A 24,188-nucleotide genomic window follows, 5' to 3' on the forward strand; every position below is an offset into this window, starting at 1 on the left:
TCATGGTCAGTTTCGAAGCAAACCATTTGTCTCTGTTGATGATCATAGTGTGAGTTCTTAGCTTGCGTCTGAGTATGAAACCACTTTTTCATCTTGCATATTGTATAAAGATAGATTTAGACCTGTTCAAAATTGTTTCATATTGACAACTTAATTCAATATTGCATTGTTGTTTGCATTGCAGCAATGACTCTTGCTGACTAAAGTTTTTTTTTTTTTTAATGGCCAGATGCATGGAGTGGTTCTGTCAAAGTAGCAGATTATATATATATAGATGTTGTATTGGCTGCTTGATTTATATGTAGCTTAGTTGGAACAAGAAATTCGCTAACTAAGGTTTTATGATTTCTTCTTTTAGCAACTGTGTACACATTTTTAATTTGTCTTGAAAATTGAAATTGGCACTGCATCTGAAAACCTACCATGCCTGGCCTAAGCAGCAAATTTGTATTGTTTTTATTCCTCTCATGGGTAATTACATGATATTATATATGGTAATTCCCTCCCCCCACTTGATTTTCATGTTTGCTTAGAATGGAATAATTTAGTAATAATCTAGTTCAAATATATAATTTCATGAAAGTAGTACCACAAACTTCTTGTATTAATGATATTGCTTGATCAAACAAAGCAAATTTATGTCACTCATAGGTATTGTTTTTATGCCTCTCATAGGTAATCACATGATATTCATGTTTGTTTAGAATGGAATAATTAGTAGGAATTAGGGATGACAAAATTCGAGTTCGAGTTTGGGTCTAGGTCTAGCCTTCATAATTCCGAACCTGAATACCAAAATGTTGTATCGGATCTGGATTTAAAATTGATTTTTATGACTCCAAGTCTATTATGGGTTAAACACACGAAAAAATTCGGATTCCTAGATTGTGAGTTTTAAACCTGGATCACATACAAATAAAAAATATTTTTAAAAATCAAGTACAAATCATATTCTACAAAAATCAAATACAAATACAAGTTTCAAATTTCAATGTTTCAAAGCAATAAACCATTCACAAATACAAATCCATAACATAACATCCACAAAATACAAATCTATGTCTGCAACTCAAGCTCACGATTCATGGATTTAGTTCACGAACTTAAAGGATCAGTGTTCAACGAAGCAACAAATGGCGACTGCTGATGATATGATAATGATGATGAACACAACGTCATAATCGCGATCACAATTTGCAAAGGTGGACAAACGACGGCCAAACGGAGGCTGATGATGATGATGAACATGAGCACAACAAACTTGGTGAAGCAATGACAACGATGATTTGATGAAGAGAAGAGCTGAAGAGAGAGGGAAAAGAAGACTTAGGCGGCCAAGGCTATGAAAGTGTGAATTGCAATTTAGGGCATCGACTATTTTTTTCTATTTATATTAAAATGTAATTTAAAAAATAATATTAAAATAAAAATATTCGGGTCCGAGTTTCAGATATGCGGGTTCACTTGAACCTGAACCAAATATGTGTAGGGTTGATAAAATTACATTTAGATACCAAATTTATTTTAATCCGATACATGTTGAACTCGGCTTGGATTATTCGAGTTTGTTTGGGTCCGGATTAAATTTCCATCCTCACTAAAAATCCAGTTCAAATATATAATTTCATGAAAATAGTACCACAAACTCTATGTATTAATGATATTATTTGATCAAACGATATATGTGTGTGTGCACGCGCTTGTAAAAATGAGTTAAAGGGCCCAACTGAGTTCAAACCGGTGACCTCTTGACCTGCAGTCAAATGCTCTTACCACCGAGCTACGGACCCCCTTCTTTTAAAGAGGTGATACAATTCAGTAAAAACGCTATTATATTCTGAGTGATTTACTACCTAGCGAACCGTGTTTCAAATATGGAGTTAGCTTCCATAGCATTAGTGGGATTGGTTCGTGTTCCATATTGGGCTATAGTTTTACTCCTTAGTTACTACTAATGAAGAGTTAAGACCTGGCAAAATATCTAATTGATAAATAGTAAATCGTTTTTCTTCTCATGGGTTCCTTCTTCTATGAACATTACTAGAAATTAGTTTTATTCCAAATATTTAGAAGTGTTTTGAATCCACACTAGGCCGCATATCCAGACAATGCTATTACAAAACTGACTTAAGCTGTCAAATGAAATTGTTTTTTGCAACACAAAAAGTGTTGTAAGTTTGCTTAGATCGAATGTTTTCACTTAAGTCGGCTTAGATTGAATGTTATTATTAAACCTCCTTTCTCAATCAAACCAATTCTCCGCCATGTACTCTCATCTAAAACCTCTCTTTTTTTCGACCATCCCTTATTACTAGCGGTCTAATGTCTCTCTAATCAATTATGATAACTAAAATATCCCATTGATACCCATTATATAACTGTATTTAGTAATTGAATTCGTTCCGAATTAGGAATGCAAAAGTGAGGGTGGAATGGGATATTGGGATGACATGGACAAGAAGGCAGATAAAAATACTAACTCATGTAAGAAATTGCATCCATAACAAATCATGTAACTGATGTATTACACTGATACTACTGCCAAAAACCCAGTTGCAAGCAATCAAAGCTAAAATGAGATATGTACCCCCCACAAACCATTATATATTAGTCTGTAATTATCATCACACCATATGGGGATACTCACCCTATTAATCCACAGATATAACAAATGGGAAGACAAATTAAAAAAGTATTTAACTCCGACCACAAGCCGATAGCAAAGCAAGTTATAAGTCATAAAAGATATAGACATTACATTTAAGTGAACAATATAGTATGGGCTTTCCATTGCACCATAGGCAAGTCTAAAATTTAATTCGAACGGCTTCTCATGACATCAAGACCCATCTCAGTAGGATCAGTAGCCTGCAACTCTACCTGAATTCCATCCAATTCTCTCTTGAACCTGTCCTTGGAGCTAGCATAAATCATCTTGCTTCTCACCTTTGAGGTGTCGGGGGACCTTGATATGTAAATCAACAATTTATTAGTATGAAATATATTAAGGCAAAATTGTGATGGAAACAAACAAAAGGATCGAAGAATGGAAAATAAATCCTTTATCATTGACCAATTACCATGCAATGAAAATAATCTTGCTCTTCTGGCAGTTCTCATCAGTCACAAAGTCAAAATCATAGACAGCGTATCGGCACTCATCCGCTGGGAGGCTAGCAGTAAAATTCTCATAACTATCAGATGGTTCACCAAGCTTCTCCACAACAACCTGCTTCTGCTTCTCTTCAATCTTGAAAACTATGAAGCGGTAAGTCCTTTTTGCCTTCAATTCCAAAAACTTCAGCTTGCAGTCATCGTCGACTGCCATTCCAGATGCTGCATTTGCCTGTGAATCGGACAAATCATCGACCAGTATCAAATACCAACCAATGGCAACTCAAATGCTCATCCACATTATAACTCATTTATTAATCACCGAGCTAACCTAAGAAATTAGAACTTCTACAACAAATATTCTAATGTTGTTCTTTACCTACATGTATAATGTATTGCTAGAAAAGGCCATGCCAAGTGAGCATTTACATTGAGAAAACGAAAAACAGAAATTGTCACAGAACTACACAGGCTTGAATCAAAATAATCCACCCGCATAAACCCACCACTTAAGCAACAAATCATTAGTCAATTTCACAAATCAAACCAAAAAGATTCCCTGAATGAGCAAGTCTATGAAACAAAATGCCACAACTTCTTAATTCCACTTCTTCTCCTCTTAACATGCAACACCTTCTCAAACACACACAGAAATCCCAATATCAAACCATTCTTAACAAACCATATATTTAGTCATTGCTTTATTTGTTGTACGCATGTCGTCAAGTTAATAATTAAAAAAATTAAAAATTTATGAAAGAAAAGTTTCAAAATATTACTGACTGTAAAGTCCAAACTTAGCTGCAATATACACAATATACACATATAAACAAAAATTAAAAAAAAATGGCACAAATTCTGAAAAAAAGAGCCTATTTTATTGTCACCAACACAAAATCAAATGCAATTTTTTTTTGTCAAAATACCTACAAAAATAAAGATTACGCTAACAAACAGCACACAAGAAATGAAACACAAATATCACATGATCAAATCAAAAATCATCCAGATCAGCCAAACGAGATAACAGCATTTTAAAACCTAATCAATAATCAAACCATTGTTTGACGACAAAAAAATCTCAAATTTTTATGTCAAATCACCAATCAGTTCCTCAGATCGCACACTAAAAACAACATAATAATAGTTCATAATAATTGTAAAAAATACAAGATAAAATAGGAAATAAAAAATTAAATAGTGGACTAAAGTGAAGAAATTTAGTGGAAATGCTTACCATTTTCTGGAGAGAAAATGAGGGAAATTGAGAGAAAATCTAGGGATTCTATAGTGAGAAAGAGAGAGGAGGAAAGATGCGGCTGATAAAGATAGAGTTTTTTTTTTTTTTTCAATTTTTATTTGAGATTTTTATTTTTTTCGCTTTTTCTCGCTTTTGGTTTTGTGCGTGTTGTGTTCGCGTTAATGTTACGGTGACGGTCCAAAGGGTGATCTGACTGAGAGAAGAGGTGTTGCCAATTACTTTACGCCACGCAAACTCGAGCGTACTGCCACGTCATGGGCGGTGAGGTAGGAAAGAATGTGAGTCACGTAATGAGGGACATTGGAAGCGGTACGCTGTCGTTTTATGTAGGCTCCGCTCGGTCACGTGATCATTGTGATTTATATTTTCATTTGTTGGTATTTTTGAAAACGTAGGGTGCATCATTCAATCATTCATGTCAATTATCAGGCCTAATCATTATGCACGTCGAATAATTATATTAGACTACAGTATAATTGTTGTACCGTGTCACAGTTGCACCAGCAGTTGAATCCACTTAAATGAGTGGGTTCTACTTGAATGGGTGAAAATCTAACGATTGGGTGCAACTGTGGCACGGTACCACTGTTGCACCACAGTTTTATCCCGAATAATTTATTAGATAATAAATTTCTAAAATACTTTGACTGAATTTTTCACTTTGGCTATTTTAGTTAAAAATTCCAAAAAAAAAAAATTGATGAAAACAATCTAAATCTCATACCCAATGAAGATAATTGATCTATATAATTCATGATAACACAAATTTTTTTTTTAATTATATTATCTACCGCAACAAGCCAACAAATACAATATCTACCCAAAAAAAAAAGAAAGGAAAATCCCCTCACATTTTTCATTTGTGGAAAATTAAACTCAAATGAATGAGCCCACTCCAAGGTGAGGTTGTCGCTAGCCGCATGACTTGAGGCCTCCAAAGTTTTCAACTCATTGCAAAGTAACCCAAAATTTTCCTTAATGCATGAACAGATATTAGATAATTACAACCATATTATAAAGAATAAAATATTAATTAGACCATCAAAGTTGAAGTGAATGAACACTTTAACCATCTATACTGTCATTCCTTCTAGCTGATTGAATAATAATATGAACTGTTTAGAACATATAATAGAGAAGAAGAAAGATGATATTTTGGGTTCAGTGTCAAGGTATTAAAATGTGTATAAAATGGTACTAAAACTCTGTGTCCACCATGGTGTTTCTTGATGTTGAGTGAGATTCAAGCAGATCTTCTTGCGTTACTTTCTGTGAAAATGATATTGGAACCAAGCAGAGCCCTCTGCTTCTCAAGTCTAGCTGCTCCTCTCCCATTTCCTGTTCACAAATCCCAAATTTTAATCAGAAGAAAATTTATAGAGTCGGCGCAAGAATTGAGTCGTTAATGTGAAGTGAAGCATTGCGTCTTGTGACATTTAATTTACCAGTGAGTGAAGAACTTGAACTTGAACTTGAAGACTGTTGTACGAGCCACTCAGCATCTGAAATAAGTTCTGTTAATTAAAATTAAGGAACCCACTCAAGAATATGAATTGTTGATAATAAATTAATTTGAGTCTGGTTGATTAGGTGAGCTTAGTTACAGTTTCATGAACCTGAATTTGTTCTTGCAGAAGCTTGATATACAGAGAGGCCTCTTGAAGAACTGAAGCAGTATCAGTCTGCAATATATATTATAGCATTTTCATTAAAAAAATAAAAAGAAAAAGATCTAAAGTAATCATTAACGAAAGAGAAAATTTGTGTCTAATGATTGAGTGAAACACTGACCTTTCCATATGGGGAAACCAATTTTTGGAGGGCTGTGATCTTGTCACTTAGCTTCTGGCTTCTCCTAACTGGCACCTAAAAACAAAAAGCAGAGGAAGTTTCAAGACTTGCCAAATTTAAAGCTGAAATTTGCTATATCATTTAGCTTGTGAATCACATACTCTATGCTCTTGGATTCGTGTTGTTGTGTCATTCACTTGATGGCGCCATTGTTCTTCACAGAATGAGTTCAGTTTGGTCTTCTTCTTATTATTGATCTTCTTGCTCACTTTTAAAGCTGCCTTGTTGAGAGCAAGATTAGCACAAACGCCTTCTTGAGGCAATAAGTCAGTAGCTTCAATTGCATGTGTCCTTTCATTCTGCTGTGATTCGAAATCCTGAGCAGAACAAATTACTTTAGTATCAAATTTATTTCGATTGTCTTAGAAATTCCAGAAGGGTGAATGAATAAAGCATACGTACCACATCAAATTGCGGCAGTGAGCGCATTCGGCTAAGCAAAAATGACTGCGGAGAAACATTGTCACAGCTTGTGGTTATAGATTGGATACCTGCTATGTATCAAACAAGGTAAACCGATATGTATCAAGCTTCTGTGTGCTAAATGCAACACAGAAGCAAAAAATGGATAAAGCTAGGCCAAAAAACAGACAAAAGGAAGCTACAAACCTTGTTGACAATTAACTAAGGACTGATAGGAAATAGCAAAGCCTCCATCTCTGAGCTGGTTGTCGTCTTTGGATAGTTTGGAATCCATTAAGAAGTCATTTCTGTGCACATTTGTACTAAAAAAAAAAAAACAGAAATAAAAATTCATTTTAAGGTTCAAAAAAAGAAACGTTTTCAAGAACTGGGTCACATTTTTTATTTAATTTCATTGATTCTGTTCTGTTAATTTAAACCCTTGATTTTATATGCTTATACCAGTTCAAGATTCCCGCAAACAGGACATGCTGTGATGTTGATAAAAAGCCAAGACAAAAGTAGAGGGCACGGTAAAAGTTTTCTTTTTTTCTTTTTAGGTCTTGACGTTGATGAATGGCTGGTTGAATTTGATCAAACGAGCAAGTACTTCTCTGATCTTTTAAAAAAAAAATGCTTTTGATTATTCCAACAAACACCATAATCACCCCCACAAAAAAAAAAAAAATTTGTTTTTTGCTTTTGCCATTTGTCTGCACTCTGCAGCATCTTTCAATATCTTGTCTTCATTTTAAGTACTTAGAATAGTGTATTAATGTTTGAAGGATAGAAAGAAAGCATACACTAGGCTATCAACTTGCATGGAATTGGCCAAATATGGCATCTGAACTTCATTGTTTCCTGAAAATTTAAAAAGAAAAAAATTAAGTATCATCACAAAGCACAATGTGTTTGTTCAGTAAATTAAAAATCCAGTAAAAAATTAACTCCAAGCAAAAATATTTTGTGTTAGGCTCTACTCAAGCTTCATAGAAAACTAATGGACAGTACCATTGCCAAAGTAGTAAAGCTGGGAAGGCACTGAAGAAAAAAAGGAATTTCTCATTTTTAATTTATTCGACCAGCAGCCTGCGATGACATAATGTAAAGAAAATAAATAAATGAAATGAGATAATTTCATAATGAAACTTGGAGCCATTGAAGCATCATCAGCAAAGTTTCTCACCTCTGATGAGAGCAAATGAAAAAGCACTTGTGCAAAAAGCAACTTTAAAGAGAAGAACTTTTATAGGAAAAAGGAAAGGAAAGAGGGTTAATAATGGGACTGGAACTTGTAAGTTGAAGGGGTTTCTTGCAGCAAAGGCTTTTTAACATCTATAGAAACTGTGGCTATTTATTGCATGAATATGAAACGTCCAGGTGACTCATCAAAAGATAGGAACCCAATTGCTTTATATAATTACTAAGCTATGGGCGGCTCTTTGGCTATTTAGCTAATTAATAATTTATCTGTTTGATTTCACTTTCATTTAAGTTTGACTTGTGTTTTAATTAGTGTTGGGTATAGTAATAAATTGTATCTTGAGATTAAATTAATACCAACCTAGCTAGTCAAAACTTAACGTGTTGAAACTATAAAAATGTTACAAAGTAGAAAATGCTATGACTTGCCTTGCTTTCGCACGAATTTTGGGGCCCTAACTTATTAACTTAAGGTTTTAAAGTGGTTTTCAAATTTGATTTTCCTGATTAGTTATATGAACACTCCATTTCCTTTTAATGAGGCTTCTTAGTCTTAAGAAAATAATGCTCTTTCTCCTCCATTCATATAATTATATATGAGAGCACCAATGGATATAAAGATTCAAGGAAAGACGGTAACTAGAATGCTGAATGCTGAAAACAAGCAAAGATACAAGTGAATCACACTCAAGCCAAGAAATCTTACTAACAATATACCAGGCATTTGAGATGATTGGTATGCCATTAATTGACCTAGTTTGTTGTCAATTTTAATGATATTGCTTAAAATTAGGAGGGCGTATTATAGTTGAATATATACATCCGTCATTCCAAAATTGTATTGGCTTATTTTTCTCCTCTTTACATTATAATAATGTATTAATATTCATCATCAAATTTTGTCTAGCTATTGCGTAGATAGCATTAATATGTAATTTGTTCGGATGTTCGGGCTTATTGCTTAGAAGAAAATCTTTTTTCCGCAAGATATATAGCTGCTACCATACTAGTACCCCCTACTCACGTTTACCATAGAGTTTTATAGCCATGATTGAGAAAAATAAAATATAGAAACTCTTTGGTTTTGGTTCTTTTGAATTTCTTCCATCTTCTGCATGTATCTATATATGAAAACAAAATACTATAATTAGCTTCAAAACAAAATGGTTTAAATGACACCCAATTGCAGAGATAGTAATTATGTCTAAATGTAGCATAATTAGCTTCATTAAAATGGCCAAAGAAGAAAAGGGTAGGGATATTTATTATAAGTCATCATCACAGTTAATGTTGAAAATTTAATGATACAAGGAATTAAATTAAAAAAATTAAATTATATTTATTAAATTAAAAAAAGAATCCCGATCGATATTGTAAATTATACAAAAATAGTATAAATTGGATAGCTCGTTTAGGTTATCATATAGTAATGAGAATTGGATGGGTAATAAAAATTATGTATATATAATCAAAAAATTATGATTAGGCACGCGCCATTGTGCATATTATTGTACGCGATGGGTGATGGGTCATGTGTCAAGATTTCATTGGCCGGATTGTGGGACCTAGCAATGAAATTGTGACACGTGACCCCTCGCATGCAATAATGTGCATGACAGCGTGCACCTAGTCAGATTACATATAACCAAATAGTACATAAAATTAAGATATCATTTTTTCAAGAATTGAGAAACGTTTTTCATAATGTCAAAACTCAAAAACAAGTAATCTCTAAAGTCAGCCACCAATGCCTGTTTTGACTTTGAATTATGTTAATATATGTTCTAAAAAAATTTCAAAGTGATAAGTTAAATAAGCTCTTCCAATTTGTCTTGCCATTGTTGTTGTTGCTTGTCCGTCCCGTGTCACGGCTTAATTTTTGAGTATAATGTATTGACCTCTTCTAAGTTCTATTCCATAACGACCGCGTCTCTATCCATGCAAAAGTAATAAACTATGATTGAATTTTTTTCTTATAAAAGAAAACCATTTTAAAATTTTATAAGGGATGGTGATTCTCATTAATTATACGAATCTTTTTAAAATAATAATAATGATAATACAAGCATATGATTGATGATGGTTATTATTCAATAATGCAATTTGTAATTTTTACCATACACTATAAAAAATAAATCAGTGTCGTAATATCATTTGATAGCTCGAAAGAATTCTCAACTGTTTTATAAGTTATTGTTAGCAGCAGCTTAATTTAATGTAGAACTCCACAACTAAAGTGAAGAAAAGATCTAAAGTATTGTAGTCACAACAAAACTTAACCCATTTTCTTTTTTATTTAACAAGTGATTACTTGTACAAGATTTAAGAAAAAATACCCATTTCCTTAAGAGTAATGATATAGCCACAAATTCTTGTACAAACTTATTTTGTACAAATTGATGCGGCATGATAAAATTGAGTGATGATACAACCACAAACTCTTATACAAACTGATGTGTCATTAATACATTGGTTGAATAAAAATATAAAATAATAGAAATAAATCATGTGGGCCAAGAGATATTTAATTCAACCAATAAATTAACGCCACATTAGTTTGTACAAGAGTTTATGGCTATATCATTACTCGATAAAATTGGTTGAATTAAAAATCTCTTGGCCCACATGATTTATTTATATTATTTTATATTTTCATTCAACCAATGAATTAATGTCACATCAATTTGTACAAAATAAGTTTATACAAGAGTTTGTTACTGTATCATCACTCTATCCTTAAATAAGATTGAAATTTTTACTAACTTTATGATAATTTGATAGGCTTAAAGCAATGTGATATAATATTCTTAAGATACCATAATCGAGGCCGCTAGAATAATGATTCTTGCAAACTTTTCAAATTAATCATGATACAATTTCTGTAGTATTGTTGAGACAAATTCTATGAAACAAACTAAATAAATAACTCATACATTCACTCTCTAACACAATCTTAATATTAACTGTCTTCATCACCTATTTGTAACCACTTATTACATATTAGACCATGTTGAACAAGATCTGAAATATTAAATTTATCAAATTGGAATAAAATGATCATAGTTTATTTCAGATCATATGTATATATGTCATGATCAACTGAATGAATTAATATAAAAGAGTTGACCAAGTTGTGACTTAAATAAATGTCAACTCAACAATCCAGTTTTTCTATTTGTCTTCTATGATCCGCATTCTCCAATTATTTGCTTCATCTTATTTATATACAGGATTAATTGAAGGATTAACACGTGTAATAATGCCAGTAACTTTGCAATTATCAGTCTAATTAACCCAAGCAAAATCGGAACTGTTGCTATCTCCAAAGCACTACATGTCCTAACTCTTATGTAATCATCTTCTTAATTAAATCTCCTCTCGAACTAATCTTGAAAGTCAGCTTGTGTTTAATTAGATTCGGTTAAAAGTCACTCAATGTTCGAGGTGATGACATTTGGAATCCGTACAATAGTTTTCTTCCTCTTGATTGAAACCATTCATTAGAAATAATTTGAAATTTATTAGAATATATTCCATTTATTAGAATATTTTGTTCTTGTGATAAAAAAAAAAGTTACGAAGCTAAACTCGCGAGGTTCCAAGTGAAGTAAAACTCGTATAATGTATCATTGGGAACGATGCATGCATGGTAGATATAACTTAAGCAAAACTCGTTGAAATGAAATCATAAATACTCCAAATGTATCGTTCTTTTAATTAAGTTTATTATGAAAGGTTATATTTCAAATAATTAGAAGTAGATTCAGTTTATTTTAAGTCCGGGTAGAATCTAACCTTTCTTTTTTTCTTTTTTTATTAATTGAAATACCAATTAATTGCAATATAATTTTGTTAACAAGCATTTATTTATTTTTCTTTTTTTAATATGTTATTGAAAATAATACATGATCAACCAATGTTTTATTTTATACAAACAAGATTTCTATGAATTATAAATGCTCATATGATAAATTGCTAATAAGCAATGGTTAATTCTACACCGATCCAACGATGATTACGAAATTAATTCTTAGCGTGGATTATATAATTGTGATTACTTGATTAGGAATCAAAATCATAAGTTATTGGACTATTTAAAAGAGAGAATCGTGATCAGAGCAAGAAGCAAGCAATTAGCTGTTGGGGATTCAGGGGGAATTTTTATCTAGCAATTGTGTTTCAAGACTTTGTCGTCAAAATTAATGTTAAAGGAATTGTCAGTTAGGTCTTTTATAAACTCGAGTATTCTCTTTATATTCTAATTATTTATTTTTTCAGAAAGGAAGTTTTATTCTTATTTATTTATTAATATCATTGATATTGGATGGCTCTTATGATGCACAAAAAATTATCAAATACTAAGATTATGTACATAGAATAATGATTTGGTTTAAAATTCGAAAAAGTTATTAAAATTCAAAAAAATTATTAAATCATATAGTTTAATAATATTACATCATTATCCTATTAAATTATATAATTTAATAATATTTTTAGATTTTAACTAATTTATGATCCTGAATTAGAATATTATATGTATATACACTCTTGCGCATGCAATTAAAGTTAATGATATGAATTTGCATGATTAGCTATATATTGATGTTGTTTTGCATAAAATACCATGCATTTGCAGGCCATATATTTGTATGGCATAATAACTAAAATGTCTAGTTCTCTTTAATTCTTGTCTATCTATGATATGAAAATAAGGTTTGATTAATAGATAAAACTATTTGAGTCTTAAAAGAGGACTATATTCACTTAATTATATACCATAATTAAAGAAGGAAATAAGTTCTCACATATGCCGCGGGGGTTCGAACCGTTGTCCTCACATTTGTGAGGGCAGGGCTCTGGGCGTTGACTAGTTGAGTTTATTGATTATATAAATACATGGTTGTTTATGCAATATCACCCTTGAATTATTTTCAGTTAAGGGGACAAGATAATTGTTCCATTGACACAATTAATTTTAATTATGTTAAGCAAATAGAGCAAAGTCACGGCCATTTGGAAATTTGTTCAATAATAATCATATTCAACAAATTCAAATACAGCATCGTACGTTGGAGACAATAAGGCAACCGTATTATCTATTTCATAATTTTTACTTCATATAATCTGTATTAATAAAAAATCTAAAGCAACAAGTTAATTATGTAAAAAATAATTATAAGATAAAAGACAGAGTCTAAATTGTAATACCCGTGATCCAACACCAATGAGATTTTTAAAAATATGTGATCAAAATACACAAATTATGCCAATTATATAAAAGGATCCTTCTGCATAACATAAAAAGAATATTAATTGGGGTTTTAAGTCAGTAGAAATGATAAAGCAGTACTCATCATAATCCTAATCTAGAGCATGCTGCTATCCACCAATTAATTAAATAAAAAATAATTATCAGGAATGAAATAATCCTTTAGACTAAAGAGTGACGCTATTGGTACCCCTCTATATCTCTTATAAAACCCCTCTTGTTCTTTATTTACAAATTTACCCTTTATATTTAAATTATATTAAAAATAAAACTTATCTAATTAAACCCACCTATGTTTTCTTATTTTTTTTCTCCATTATAAACTCATTAAATTTATAAAATTTGAAAAAAAAATGAATTGTCATAAAATAAGAATTTGATCTAAATATAAACAAAGTTTTTGTAGGAAAGATAATTTTGTGTGAAATTTGTTTACTTAAGCTTTTTTTTTTTTAAAGATTCGCACACATGTCTTTATGTATATACCAAAGTTATTACCTACTAGGAAAAATAAACACAGATAGAGATAAAAATCATAAATTCATGAATGTTATAATTAATAAGAGATTGAAAGTGGTTTAGAATGAGAGAAGGGCGAGAGAGTGCGCCTAATAATTTTTTTTAAGTATTAATACAAGGATTTATTAAGAAAGTACAACAAATAAAATAATAATAATAATAATAATAATAATAATGAGGGTTATTTTAGGAATTGAGAAGAATATGTAGAGAAAAGAGGTTTAAAAAGAACTTAGAGGTTTGCCAATAGTCCAACTCTAAACTAAAAGCAATGTGCTTAATCATCAACTCATTTATTAGAAAAAAAAAGGCCCTTAAAAAGCGGGCAACGATTGGTGAGATTGGATCTGGGCTGGGCTCAATTTTACAATTGAACCCAACAACAAAAAAAGAAAACCTATTGAAGGGTATTTTAGTAAATGGATATCACAGTAGGCGAGGGAAATATATAAAGACGAGGGTTTCGCTCTCACTTTTACTCTCTCCAAAACCCTAGCTTTTGCAGCTCACGTACTCTTTCAGAGGCGCCTCTCCCTGCTTTGATTTGCCTACGGTATGTACGATTCTAGCTTCCACCTCGCATCTTATAACACGGGTTTCGCTTGTATTGCCTTCTTCTGAATTTTTTTTTTTATTTGGGATCTAATCTTCATAGGTTCTCACATGATCTGTTTGTTTTTCATGGTTTCATCTTATTTAATATGATTTTTGGCTGCTAAATTATAACGTTAATTTTCTTTTGACTAATGGAAGCCGAAATAGTATAACATATTTTGATTTTTGTAGTTAATAGATGAGCATTGAGTAGTTGACGTGTAATATGCCTGAGAAAATCTTGGACTTGCTTGGTTACATGAGTTGGTTAATTTGTTTCGTTTGATGGTTGTGTGAATGAAATTATTATTTGCTTACCCGTTAACATTGTCTTATATGCTTCAATCTGCCATTGAAAGTTGAGACTATGTCGTTGTTTCATTTTGCTATGTAATTCTTTGCTTATAATTTATAAAAGTTTGTGATGATTGTGTTCCCACCTATTGTGGTTTCTGAATGTTAATTTGAATAACTGTGAGGGATAGTTTTGTAGTCACATTTCTTGTGATGGTACAAATAATGGGTGTGTTGAAGAAAAAACTAGTCCTCTGTTAATTTATATGTTTACTGATTCTTGTTAATCCCCTTCCTGTTTTGTTCAAAGCAAAAAAATGATTGATTGTAAATGTTGTTTGGTAATGATCTCAGCTTGTGTATGCAACTCTATAATAATTTTTAGATCCTGTTGATTGGAATCATTCAGGAAGCAAATGTACCTTGTAGCTTCTTTTTTTTTTTTTTTTTTTGGGTTGTTTGTTAAACCTTAGCATAGACACTGATGCTGTTTTCTATTATGTGTAGCAGCAACAATGGTGAGAGTTAGTGTTCTGAATGACGCTCTTAAGAGCATGTATAATGCCGAGAAAAGGGGGAAGCGTCAGGTTATGATCAGACCATCCTCCAAGGTTATCATTAAGTTTCTTCTGGTGATGCAAAAGCACGGTATGCATCCAGCATGAAACTCAATATTGTCTCACCAAAATACTATATGCTGCACTTTTTAAAAAAAATATATAATTGTTCAATTGGTTGTTCTCTACAGGGTACATTGGTGAGTTTGAGTATGTTGATGACCACAGAGCTGGTAAGATTGTGGTTGAACTGAACGGAAGATTGAACAAATGTGGGGTTATCAGTCCCCGTTTTGATGTTGGCGTCAAGGAGATTGAAGGTTGGACTGCTAGGTTGCTTCCCTCAAGACAGGTTAGCTCAAGACCTTGACAGTATCAATCTACGTTAACTTGTTTTGCACCGTATTATAATCTTCTTCCCGATACTTGACGGTAATGAAAAAATTGTGTACAATCAGAATATAACATCTACTTCACTTTTTCACTAATTTTCAAAATTTTGTAGTTTGGATACATTGTGCTGACAACTTCTGCTGGCATTATGGACCACGAAGAGGCGAGAAGGAAGAATGTTGGTGGTAAAGTGCTTGGTTTTTTCTACTAGGCAAAGTTCATATTGAGAATGGGACTTGAGTTTTGTTTGTGTACTTTGGAAGAACTTGTTCACAAATGGATTAGCTTCTCTTTGTTTTACTTGATTTAATTATGCATTTTTAAACTCGGATTGGTACCTTTTAGTTGAAGAAAGATGATATTATGTGTTACACACATTTATCTCTTAGCAGTTGATTTGGTGATCAATTTTCCCAAGTTCTGTTAACATCTGATTGTGTAAGTGAGGAATATAAGTTTTATTATTTTTATTTATTTTTGGTTATTTATTTATTTATTTTGTTTCTTAGTGGTGAATAGGAATAGTGCTTTATAAGATGAGTAATGTAATCTTCACTAAGGTCCCTGAACTATCTTCAACCCACACGGAGATGGACTTTATATCCAAAATAACAGGACCTCCCTTGGGGAGTCGGGAAATTACAATTAGACAATTTCTCCTACAATAAAGGCTAGCTAACCTCTTGCTCGACTCCTCAATTGAACTTTCCTTTCTTCAAACATTCAGTAATTGGCACGGTTATAGAGCTAAAATTGTGAATAAATTTCACATAAAACATGCCCATAAAAACTCTTTTAACTTCACTCACAGTCTTGAGCATGAGCCATTCTCTAATGACTTTGCATTGTCGGTTCAACAACCCTAGTTTTTTCTGCACCGAATTATGAAAGCAATTAGGAAAAATGAGAGATCAATACCTAGTACCTAAAATGAATATAGAGGACTTATCAATATATATATATATATAGAGGATGCTTCTGTGAAACTAAGCTAAGAAATATAATGAAATTAGAAAAGGGGGAAAAAAAAAAAAGGCTAAGAAACACAATTTTCTCTCGGATCAATGTTAATGTCAGGTTGTAGCTTTTGGTGCTTATTTTCCGACAAGCAAAGGTAATGCAAACGGAGGCTGGAGCCCAAAAAAAAAAAAAAAATTGTTTAATGAAATAAGTCATTTTACAATTGTGGAATATGGGTAGATTTTTTTATATTTTATGTGAAGCTAAAGGCCGTTACAAAAAATTCAACCAATTTTCCAAAAATTTCTTCATGCTTAAGCCATTTAAAAGCACCTGCATTCATCGCAGCCAATTTATAGAATTTGCTTCAAAACTCAAAAGCCATTTACAGCACCTCCGTTTCATCAAATTTTCGATTCAATTTTCAGATATGCTGCTGGTTGAAAGAAGAAATATGATTGGACTTTTTTTAAATAATGAAATTATTCTTGATGGTAACAGTCAATTTTTTTTTTTTTTTGTTAATTTATGAGAGGTTAATGTCCAAATTAAAATCTATCTATTTGCGAGTTGGAGATTATCAAGGGAATGTTGGTGAAAAGTACTCTTTGTGGAAGTAATGCGCTGAAGATTTCGACATCAACTTATTCAAATGTTGATGTCTGCTATTAAATAGAAGTTTTCACCAAAGTTTTAACACCTGTGCTCTCAAAGCAAAGCATGGCTACCAAATACCAATTAGGCCTTAAACAGGCCTTAGCGTGCCATTATTAGTGCACAAATTTTACAAGTATTGGTGGTCAAAGATATCTTATAAAGGTAAATAAATAGCATAGGCAAGAATAACATTCAATTGAACTATTGCTAGAATTTGAAAAAAAAAAAAACAAAAAACAAAAACGAACGGAACACACAAGTAAAGATAGAAGAGAGGAATTAGACAAAACATAGTAATATTCATTATTTAAGATGATTAATTATTTTGTAAGCCATAATCATAGCCACAGGGTACATTTGCCAAAGATCATAGTTGCCCTAATGCTGCAATAACCATCATGACCTACCAAATTTATTCATACTCCTCCTCGTCGCTGCTCTTGGCTTTCCACCCATTGTCGCGGCCGGCGTCGTCGAGCTCGGAATCCATCGGAAAATGGGAAGAAGATCCGGGGTCAGCTGAAAGAGCCAGAGCTTGGAGATGTAATAAAGAATGTAGAGGCCCTTAAATAGTGTGAGTTGAGGAGGATTGTTCGAATGGTGGGGAAGGATCTTCTTTGGCATATGCTTTGAACCAACAAGCTTTAATGCTTACATTTGCTTTCACTTTAAGCTCGACTTTTTAATGATTCATCAAAAGACATTAAGGTACTTGTGGACTCTGCCTAGATATTCTGGCTCTAGTGGTTTTTCACTTCACATGTTTTGTTATCGTCACTGTTATCAACTCTGTGATTATAACTGGTAACTATATTAGCCAAATAAGATTTGCTTTTGGAAATACCGTTTTGTTTATAGCAAAAGTAACGTTTTTTGAAATATTTTTTAAAGTGTCTTCTTCTTATAATACACCCATCAAATTTCCTTCATTGGTCGTCTTACGAAACTTCCCTAACCCAAATAGAAGTACTTTTACTTATTCTAATCTATACCATAATGTAAGTGTAAAACACTTTCGTTGTTGATGATGATGTACATTTGGTTGTGTAGGACACTTGGATTAGAATTCGGAAGTTGAAAAGTAAGAAAATTTACGGGACAGGCCGCTGGCCAGAGATTGGGCTTGTTGGCTGAGGAAGTGGAACCCAATTGCAATTATGTGTCAAGGCCCAAACTGCACATCAAATGTTGAGAAATTACAGTTTTCTATATTTTTTCAATTTAGTAGGCAACAATACCCACTTCATGGTGAGTAATAGCGTCACACGGCACTATTTAATTAATGCACAGTTTAAACAATATTTATACAGTGTCATATAATTCTGTCACGTGGATACTAATATTCATTAGATCTTTTTTATCTTATTAAATGAATGTTTAAATTTATGTAACACTATTTGAATTTTCGAGTATATTATAATTTTATGTCTATTGAGATTTTTATTTATAATATAACCCTTAAATCTATCCGAGTCTAATTTGAAAATCTACCTCCACAAATTTGGAATTGTGAGGGTCCAACTAACGGAAGACTGTTCGGCAACTAATTAATAAATTATTAGTGGTACAAAACAAATTTACGCAAATCACTTTTTTTTTTTGGTTTTAAGGATAGTCAGGATAATGTAAAAGTAAACTATCCCATCAAAATTTGGATACAAATGCGCGATGGGGTATTATCTTCTTCTTCTTTTTTTTTTTTTTTTAAGAGAACTATTACTCATGATATTTACACTATACAAATTATTAAGACCCGTTTACATTAATTCTGATATGGCACCGCTCAAATTTTTAACCCTCTCAAATATTTAAGGGACGCCCAACTCTTATACTATACAAATAACACTCTTAAATATTTAAAGGACGCCCAACTCCTATACTATACAAATTACTAAGATACGCTTACATCAATTCTGATATGACACCGCTCAAATTTTTAACCCTCTCAAATATTTAAGGGATGCCCAACTCCTATTTTAAGAGAAAAACTGTTTTCACTCAAACTTTATGATTTCAAAAAAAAATATTTAAATTAAATCTCTATAATATATCTGCGGAGCTCGAACCACTTCCCTCTAAGTGATTTGGGTATTATCCTAATTACAACTTAAAAACAAAGTTAAAAAGCTCATATGATTTTATCTGACCACCTCACTTATAAACAATCAATTTTTTTTTTCTTCTATAAACTATTTTAATAAAATAAAATTAATATCCAAACACGGAGCTATTATCAGCTGTATCCGTTTGTACAGTTGTACGCCTCCGTTAACCAATGGAATCATAGGGTACGGCTAGAGAAACGTGCCAACGAATGATACACGGAGACACGAGGAAGACAGAAAGAACGAAAGAAAGCGGGCGACAGAGAGAGCAAGAGAGAGAGAGAGACCGAGTCCCCCCCCCCCCCACGCACGCACAGACTCTCTGTTCACAAGCAATCTCTCCCATGTTACCGGCGACTTGTTAAATCTTCTCACCCTTACAGTTTCAGGCAAATCTCTCTTTCCATTTCCATTTCCATTTCCATTTCCGTTTCCGTTTCTGGGTTTTGATCTTTATACTGCCTTGTTCTTTTTTCTTTTTTTGTGTTTTTGTGTGTGTGTTTATGGTTTTGGCATGCAGAAAGAGAGTAATTGATTTGTTGTGAGAGAGAAGAGATGGCTGCACCACCAGCGAGGGCACGTGCTGATTATGATTACCTCATCAAGCTTCTTTTGATCGGTGACAGCGGTTAGTCTTTTATTTTTAAATTTATGTTATTGTTTAGGAAATGGGAGCGGTGATATTGAGATATGGGAGCGAATGCGTGTGTGGATTGTTTTGATATTCTTGTGTTGGTGTAAGTTTTGATTTGTTTGTATCATGAAACTAGGTGGCTTATTCTTTCGAGATGTGATGCATTTGTTTCTCAAATTTTCCATCTTATGTAATTCCTGGAAGCGATTTCTGGACATTTATTGATCTTAAATCCTTAATGTTCTTGGGGGGCTTAACTCTTTGTGGGGTTGTTTGAAAGATATAACTTTTCCTGAATATGAAAACTTCCAATAATTCCTGTTCTCTAGTTAAATCGGCAAATTAAAAGTGAGATATGACGAGTCACGAATGAGCAGGTTATGCCTGTATGGTTAATCTTGGAAGTTAGTAGGTTTAGTTGTCCTTATAAATTTATAATAGTCTTTGGAGAAGTGCATTCGTACTGCTGCATTACATAGTTGAACGCAAAAGTAGGCGTTGAATGTTTGGGATGTTCTAAAGGGCTGGGAAACTTTCATATGCATGGTCAGCTTGCTAAAAACATGGACTCCATTTTATAAAGCCTAATTAAGTAAATTGTAGCAATCTGGCATGTTTCTCTTTGTCACTGCAAACCTTCTCTATTAATTAGTCCTTTTCCTTTTTTCCTTTTCCGTTGTGACAAGGTATCCTATAATCTAAAAAGTTTCTCCAGTTATTTTATATTCACCTTACTTGTGTGCCACAGAACCATTTAAGCTCATTTGGTTGGTTTAAAAAGCTTGTGCTGCTAGCAATTCTCGTTTCTTTTTGTGTGTTTTTTTTAATTTAAATTTAAGTGTTAGGAAATTATATCAGAACTTTGGTGAAAACATTGGGAGAATGCATTTTCAGTCCTGCATTATTGTGTAGCTAACACTCTAGGTTTTGATTTCTGTTTGTTTGAAATTGTCATTGAAACTTGTGCAGGTGTGGGGAAGAGTTGTTTGCTTCTGCGATTTTCAGATGGTTCCTTCACAACCAGTTTTATTACTACTATTGGGTCTGTATCCTAGGGTATTTCACAAACATTGAATTTTGAATGTATTTTGGTGTTATCTCTATACTGTAATAAAGAAGAGGAATCAAGAGTAACCATTGCACGGACCTGCATGCAGTGGATGGTTGTGGATTATTGGCCATTAGTTCTACTTATTATATTGGTGAAGAACTTGCATGTTTTGATAGAAATTAAGTTAAGAAAGCAAATGTTTCAATCTTTGTAAAACGTATATCCAAATCTTATTGTCGCACTTTTTTGGCAGCATTGATTTTAAGATAAGAACCATCGAGCTTGATGGAAAACGGATTAAATTGCAAATTTGGGATACAGCTGGTCAGGAACGGTTTCGAACCATCACAACAGGTTTGTGTTTGGGCTTCTGGCAGTTAGGTCTTTTATTTGGAAGATCGGTAGGTGGCAGTTGATGCTGCCCTCTAATCTGCACGAGAGATTTCCATGAGAGGGAGGGTTATGAAACATTGCATCACTATTTTGTGCAAATTCAATATTTTACCAATGCAAACTCAAAAAAACTTTTTAACTCTACTAGTAATGTTGTAACCGGAATTATATGTAGGTTTTACCCCATAAGATAACTTGAAGCAAATTGTTTAGAAGCTTAGATGGTTTTGATTATTCCATGAGATGATGTTTTATCATGGAGGTTCTGTGCTCAAAGTGGTATTTTGTTGCTAGAAATTTATAGAGGTCTGGGTTGATGTTCTGGCATAGGTGGTCCAACTTATTATCATTTTGTATGGAATTATATCTTGCAAGTTGTTTGATACACTGGGGTTCTATTATATACTTTTATATCCTTCCTCAGCTTACTACCGTGGAGCCATGGGGATTTTGCTGGTGTATGATGTTACTGACGAGTCTTCTTTCAACAGTAAGTGTTCTTCCACCTTTGAATTTTTCATAACAATGCCTGTTTTCATAATTATACAGTTTACCATAAATCTCTTGAATTCTCATAGAGTATCTTTTCATCTTGTTCAGATATTAGGAACTGGATTCGCAACATTGAACAGCATGCTTCTGACAATGTCAACAAGATACTTGTTGGGAACAAGGCTGACATGGATGAGAGCAAAAGGGTAATTTTTCTAGTTATTCACTCATGGGATATGCATAATTTTGTAATGGTGGGTGCTCAGTCTTTTTTTGGTCAGGAAGCCCCTTTTTGTTTGCACGAAACTATACTTCTCACTGTCCAAGTCCATCTGGTCATTCTAAAGGTGTGAAAGGAGGATGAGTGGTGGAGGGATGTATGACTCGTTTTTGCCCCTGAAAGATAAGGTTATAGGCTGGGCCTCCATAGTTTATGTAATTATGACTGACATTGTACATGTATATTTTTGTCTACCCAGGCATTCTTGACTGCAAAACCGCTAAGGATTTTTGCTCCACCTATTATTTTAAGGCTTTGCATACCAACAAATGGGTTGGATAAGTTTGGGTTGCATTGTGGATTCACTAATTTGGTGGGCAACTCCTTTTCAGTTTCATGAGAGTCATAACTGACCCTGGCTGTCCAATTCTACTGTTTAATAGCCCTAAAAATGTGAGGAAAAGATGAGTTGTGGAGGGATCTATGACCTAGCGTAGCTTACATCAGAGACTAGAATGCTGGATTTGGCTTCATGCTCTGTGATTTTGCATTTGAGTGAGCTCTTACATGTGTGCACACTTGTGATATTAAACCACTAAAGATATTTTTTGTTTGTCTTTTAGGCTGTTCCTACTTCAAAGGGTCAAGCACTTGCTGATGAGTATGGTATCAAGTTCTTTGAAACTGTAAGTATCAATGTACCCTTGGGCTACTTGGAGTGTTGAAACACCCTTTCTTTTATTTTTCTAATTCAAAAAGTTTGTATGCAGAGTGCAAAAACTAATTTGAATGTGGAGGAGGTTTTCTTTTCAATTGCCAAGGATATCAAGCAAAGACTTGCAGAATCAGATTCTAAATCTGAGGTATTGATCACTTGTCGAGGAATTTTTAGTTTCCGCCTGCTGCTTTCTTTCCAAAAAATTAGATTCATGCCACCTTTCAGTGCAAATCCCATTACATATATTTTACGTATGTTTTTACTCGGTGTTGCAGCCTCAGACAATTAAAATTAACCAACCAGATACCGGAGCAAGTGGCGCTCAAGCTGCCCAGAAGTCAGCTTGCTGTGGCAGTACATAAACAAAATCCAATTATGTGGCTTGAGGGAGAAGATTCTGCCAGAGGCGAGCATTCGGGCGTAGAACTAATCTTGTTGACATTATGGTGGATGCATGTATTTATCCCTCTGTTATTTTTTTCCGCAATCATCAGCATTATTAGCATGTTAAATGCAATACTTTCTTCAGTCAATTTCTGGAACTTATGATATGACAATCCTTTTTCCTTGCTTGATCTCAATCATCTCGTATTATGTATTACTGTTCTTGATGTAGATAGATTATTGAAACCTGTCTTTTCTCATGCAAGAAAATGCCCCATGTTTTTCGTTTTATCAGAACAATGGAGAATTGATACCTCCTGTCTTGTGTCTGTACTGGTATGAATCTTGAAAGTCATTGAGAAGTTTTGATTCATCAATTGACTATGTTTTGTTATTGAAAATGATAAATAAGTTTTGTTAACGTGGAAAATGATTTGATATTGCCATAATGTTTTGTTTTAGATAAATAAGTTTTGTTAACGTGGCGGACAAGTAGTTGACACTGGTAAATCAGGTTATGAAAAATAATTTTTTATTTAATAAATCATTAGAATTTAGCATCTTTCTTTGCAAAATATTTTTGTTTTGGCTAAAAAATAATGTAAATTTTTTTTTCAAGTAGTGGAATCCACATATTTTTGAAGAGGCTGTATGTTACAAGTTGTAACTTAGCAAAATCTTTTTTTCTTTTTCTTTTTTCATGTAAGGGTCTGTTTGTGTTAGTTTTTGTTTTTACTTCTACTTAAAAATAAAAGATAAGTAAAAGTTTTATCTTATTTTTGTTGTTTGGATGATCATAATAAAAGATCTTTTTTTTTAATGAGAAGCTCTTTTTGAAGTGTTTGGATGACCATCTAAAAAAGATTTTTTAATCATTATAAAATCATTAATACTCTTAAATATTTGAGTCTAATAAATATTTATCAAATTTAAAAATCAATGACAAACAAAATAATTATTTGATCAATCTAGTTAAACTTTTACAAATTAAAGTGCTGTTTTTCTTTATAAAAAAAGAACAAAAATAACTAGATTAAGTTTATCTAATCATAAGTTCCCTAGCAATATTTTCACGAACCACTCCCATTTCACTTGCTTCATTTTCATCAACATTAGT

At 32.8% G+C, this 24,188-nt stretch overlaps 4 protein-coding genes across 8 annotated transcripts; 2 read left to right on the forward strand and 2 right to left on the reverse strand.

Annotated features, from left to right (window-relative positions):
• Nucleotides 1-2,483: 2,483 nt before the first annotated feature.
• LOC102609791 (actin-depolymerizing factor 2) lies at nucleotides 2,484-4,519 on the reverse strand. The gene is made up of 3 exons (XM_006486003.4): nucleotides 4,352-4,519; nucleotides 3,081-3,346; nucleotides 2,484-2,965 (listed from the first exon to the last, which is right to left on the reverse strand). The coding sequence occupies exons 1-3, from the start codon at nucleotides 4,352-4,354 to the stop codon at nucleotides 2,815-2,817; spliced, it is 420 nt and encodes a 139-aa protein (XP_006486066.1). The 5' UTR covers nucleotides 4,355-4,519; the 3' UTR covers nucleotides 2,484-2,814.
• Nucleotides 4,520-5,418: 899 nt separating this feature from the next.
• Nucleotides 5,419-7,982, reverse strand: LOC102631399 (transcription factor bHLH133-like). 4 transcript variants are annotated; one of them, XM_025101362.2, is made up of 10 exons: nucleotides 7,815-7,980; nucleotides 7,640-7,717; nucleotides 7,432-7,489; nucleotides 6,836-6,951; nucleotides 6,629-6,717; nucleotides 6,328-6,543; nucleotides 6,167-6,241; nucleotides 5,992-6,057; nucleotides 5,821-5,889; nucleotides 5,419-5,713 (listed from the first exon to the last, which is right to left on the reverse strand). In XM_025101362.2, the coding sequence occupies exons 2-10, from the start codon at nucleotides 7,692-7,694 to the stop codon at nucleotides 5,573-5,575; spliced, it is 885 nt and encodes a 294-aa protein (XP_024957130.1). In that variant the 5' UTR covers nucleotides 7,695-7,717; nucleotides 7,815-7,980; the 3' UTR covers nucleotides 5,419-5,572. The 4 variants fall into 4 exon arrangements, with proteins under 4 accessions (XP_024957130.1, XP_024957129.1, XP_006486499.2 ...); XM_025101361.2 differs by having other exon boundaries at nucleotides 5,821-5,877; nucleotides 5,980-6,057; XM_006486436.4 differs by having other exon boundaries at nucleotides 5,821-5,877; nucleotides 7,815-7,976.
• Nucleotides 7,983-14,028: 6,046 nt separating this feature from the next.
• Nucleotides 14,029-15,931, forward strand: LOC102609319 (40S ribosomal protein S15a-1). 2 transcript variants are annotated; one of them, XM_006486001.4, is made up of 4 exons: nucleotides 14,029-14,172; nucleotides 15,018-15,155; nucleotides 15,256-15,416; nucleotides 15,570-15,931. In XM_006486001.4, the coding sequence occupies exons 2-4, from the start codon at nucleotides 15,023-15,025 to the stop codon at nucleotides 15,666-15,668; spliced, it is 393 nt and encodes a 130-aa protein (XP_006486064.1). In that variant the 5' UTR covers nucleotides 14,029-14,172; nucleotides 15,018-15,022; the 3' UTR covers nucleotides 15,669-15,931. The 2 variants fall into 2 exon arrangements, with proteins under 2 accessions (XP_006486064.1, XP_006486065.1); XM_006486002.4 differs by having other exon boundaries at nucleotides 14,051-14,172; nucleotides 15,015-15,155.
• Nucleotides 15,932-19,401: 3,470 nt separating this feature from the next.
• On the forward strand, nucleotides 19,402-23,268 carry LOC102609032 (ras-related protein RABE1a-like). Its single transcript, XM_052440163.1, has 9 exons — nucleotides 19,402-19,568; nucleotides 19,700-19,807; nucleotides 20,783-20,855; nucleotides 21,118-21,218; nucleotides 21,682-21,747; nucleotides 21,858-21,955; nucleotides 22,593-22,655; nucleotides 22,740-22,832; nucleotides 22,963-23,268. The coding sequence occupies exons 2-9, from the start codon at nucleotides 19,735-19,737 to the stop codon at nucleotides 23,047-23,049; spliced, it is 654 nt and encodes a 217-aa protein (XP_052296123.1). The 5' UTR covers nucleotides 19,402-19,568; nucleotides 19,700-19,734; the 3' UTR covers nucleotides 23,050-23,268.
• The last annotated feature ends 920 nt before the right edge of the window (nucleotides 23,269-24,188 follow it).

The sequence above is a fragment of the Citrus sinensis genome, chromosome 4, assembly GCF_022201045.2.
Source record: "Citrus sinensis cultivar Valencia sweet orange chromosome 4, DVS_A1.0, whole genome shotgun sequence".
NCBI lineage: Eukaryota > Viridiplantae > Streptophyta > Magnoliopsida > Sapindales > Rutaceae > Citrus > Citrus sinensis.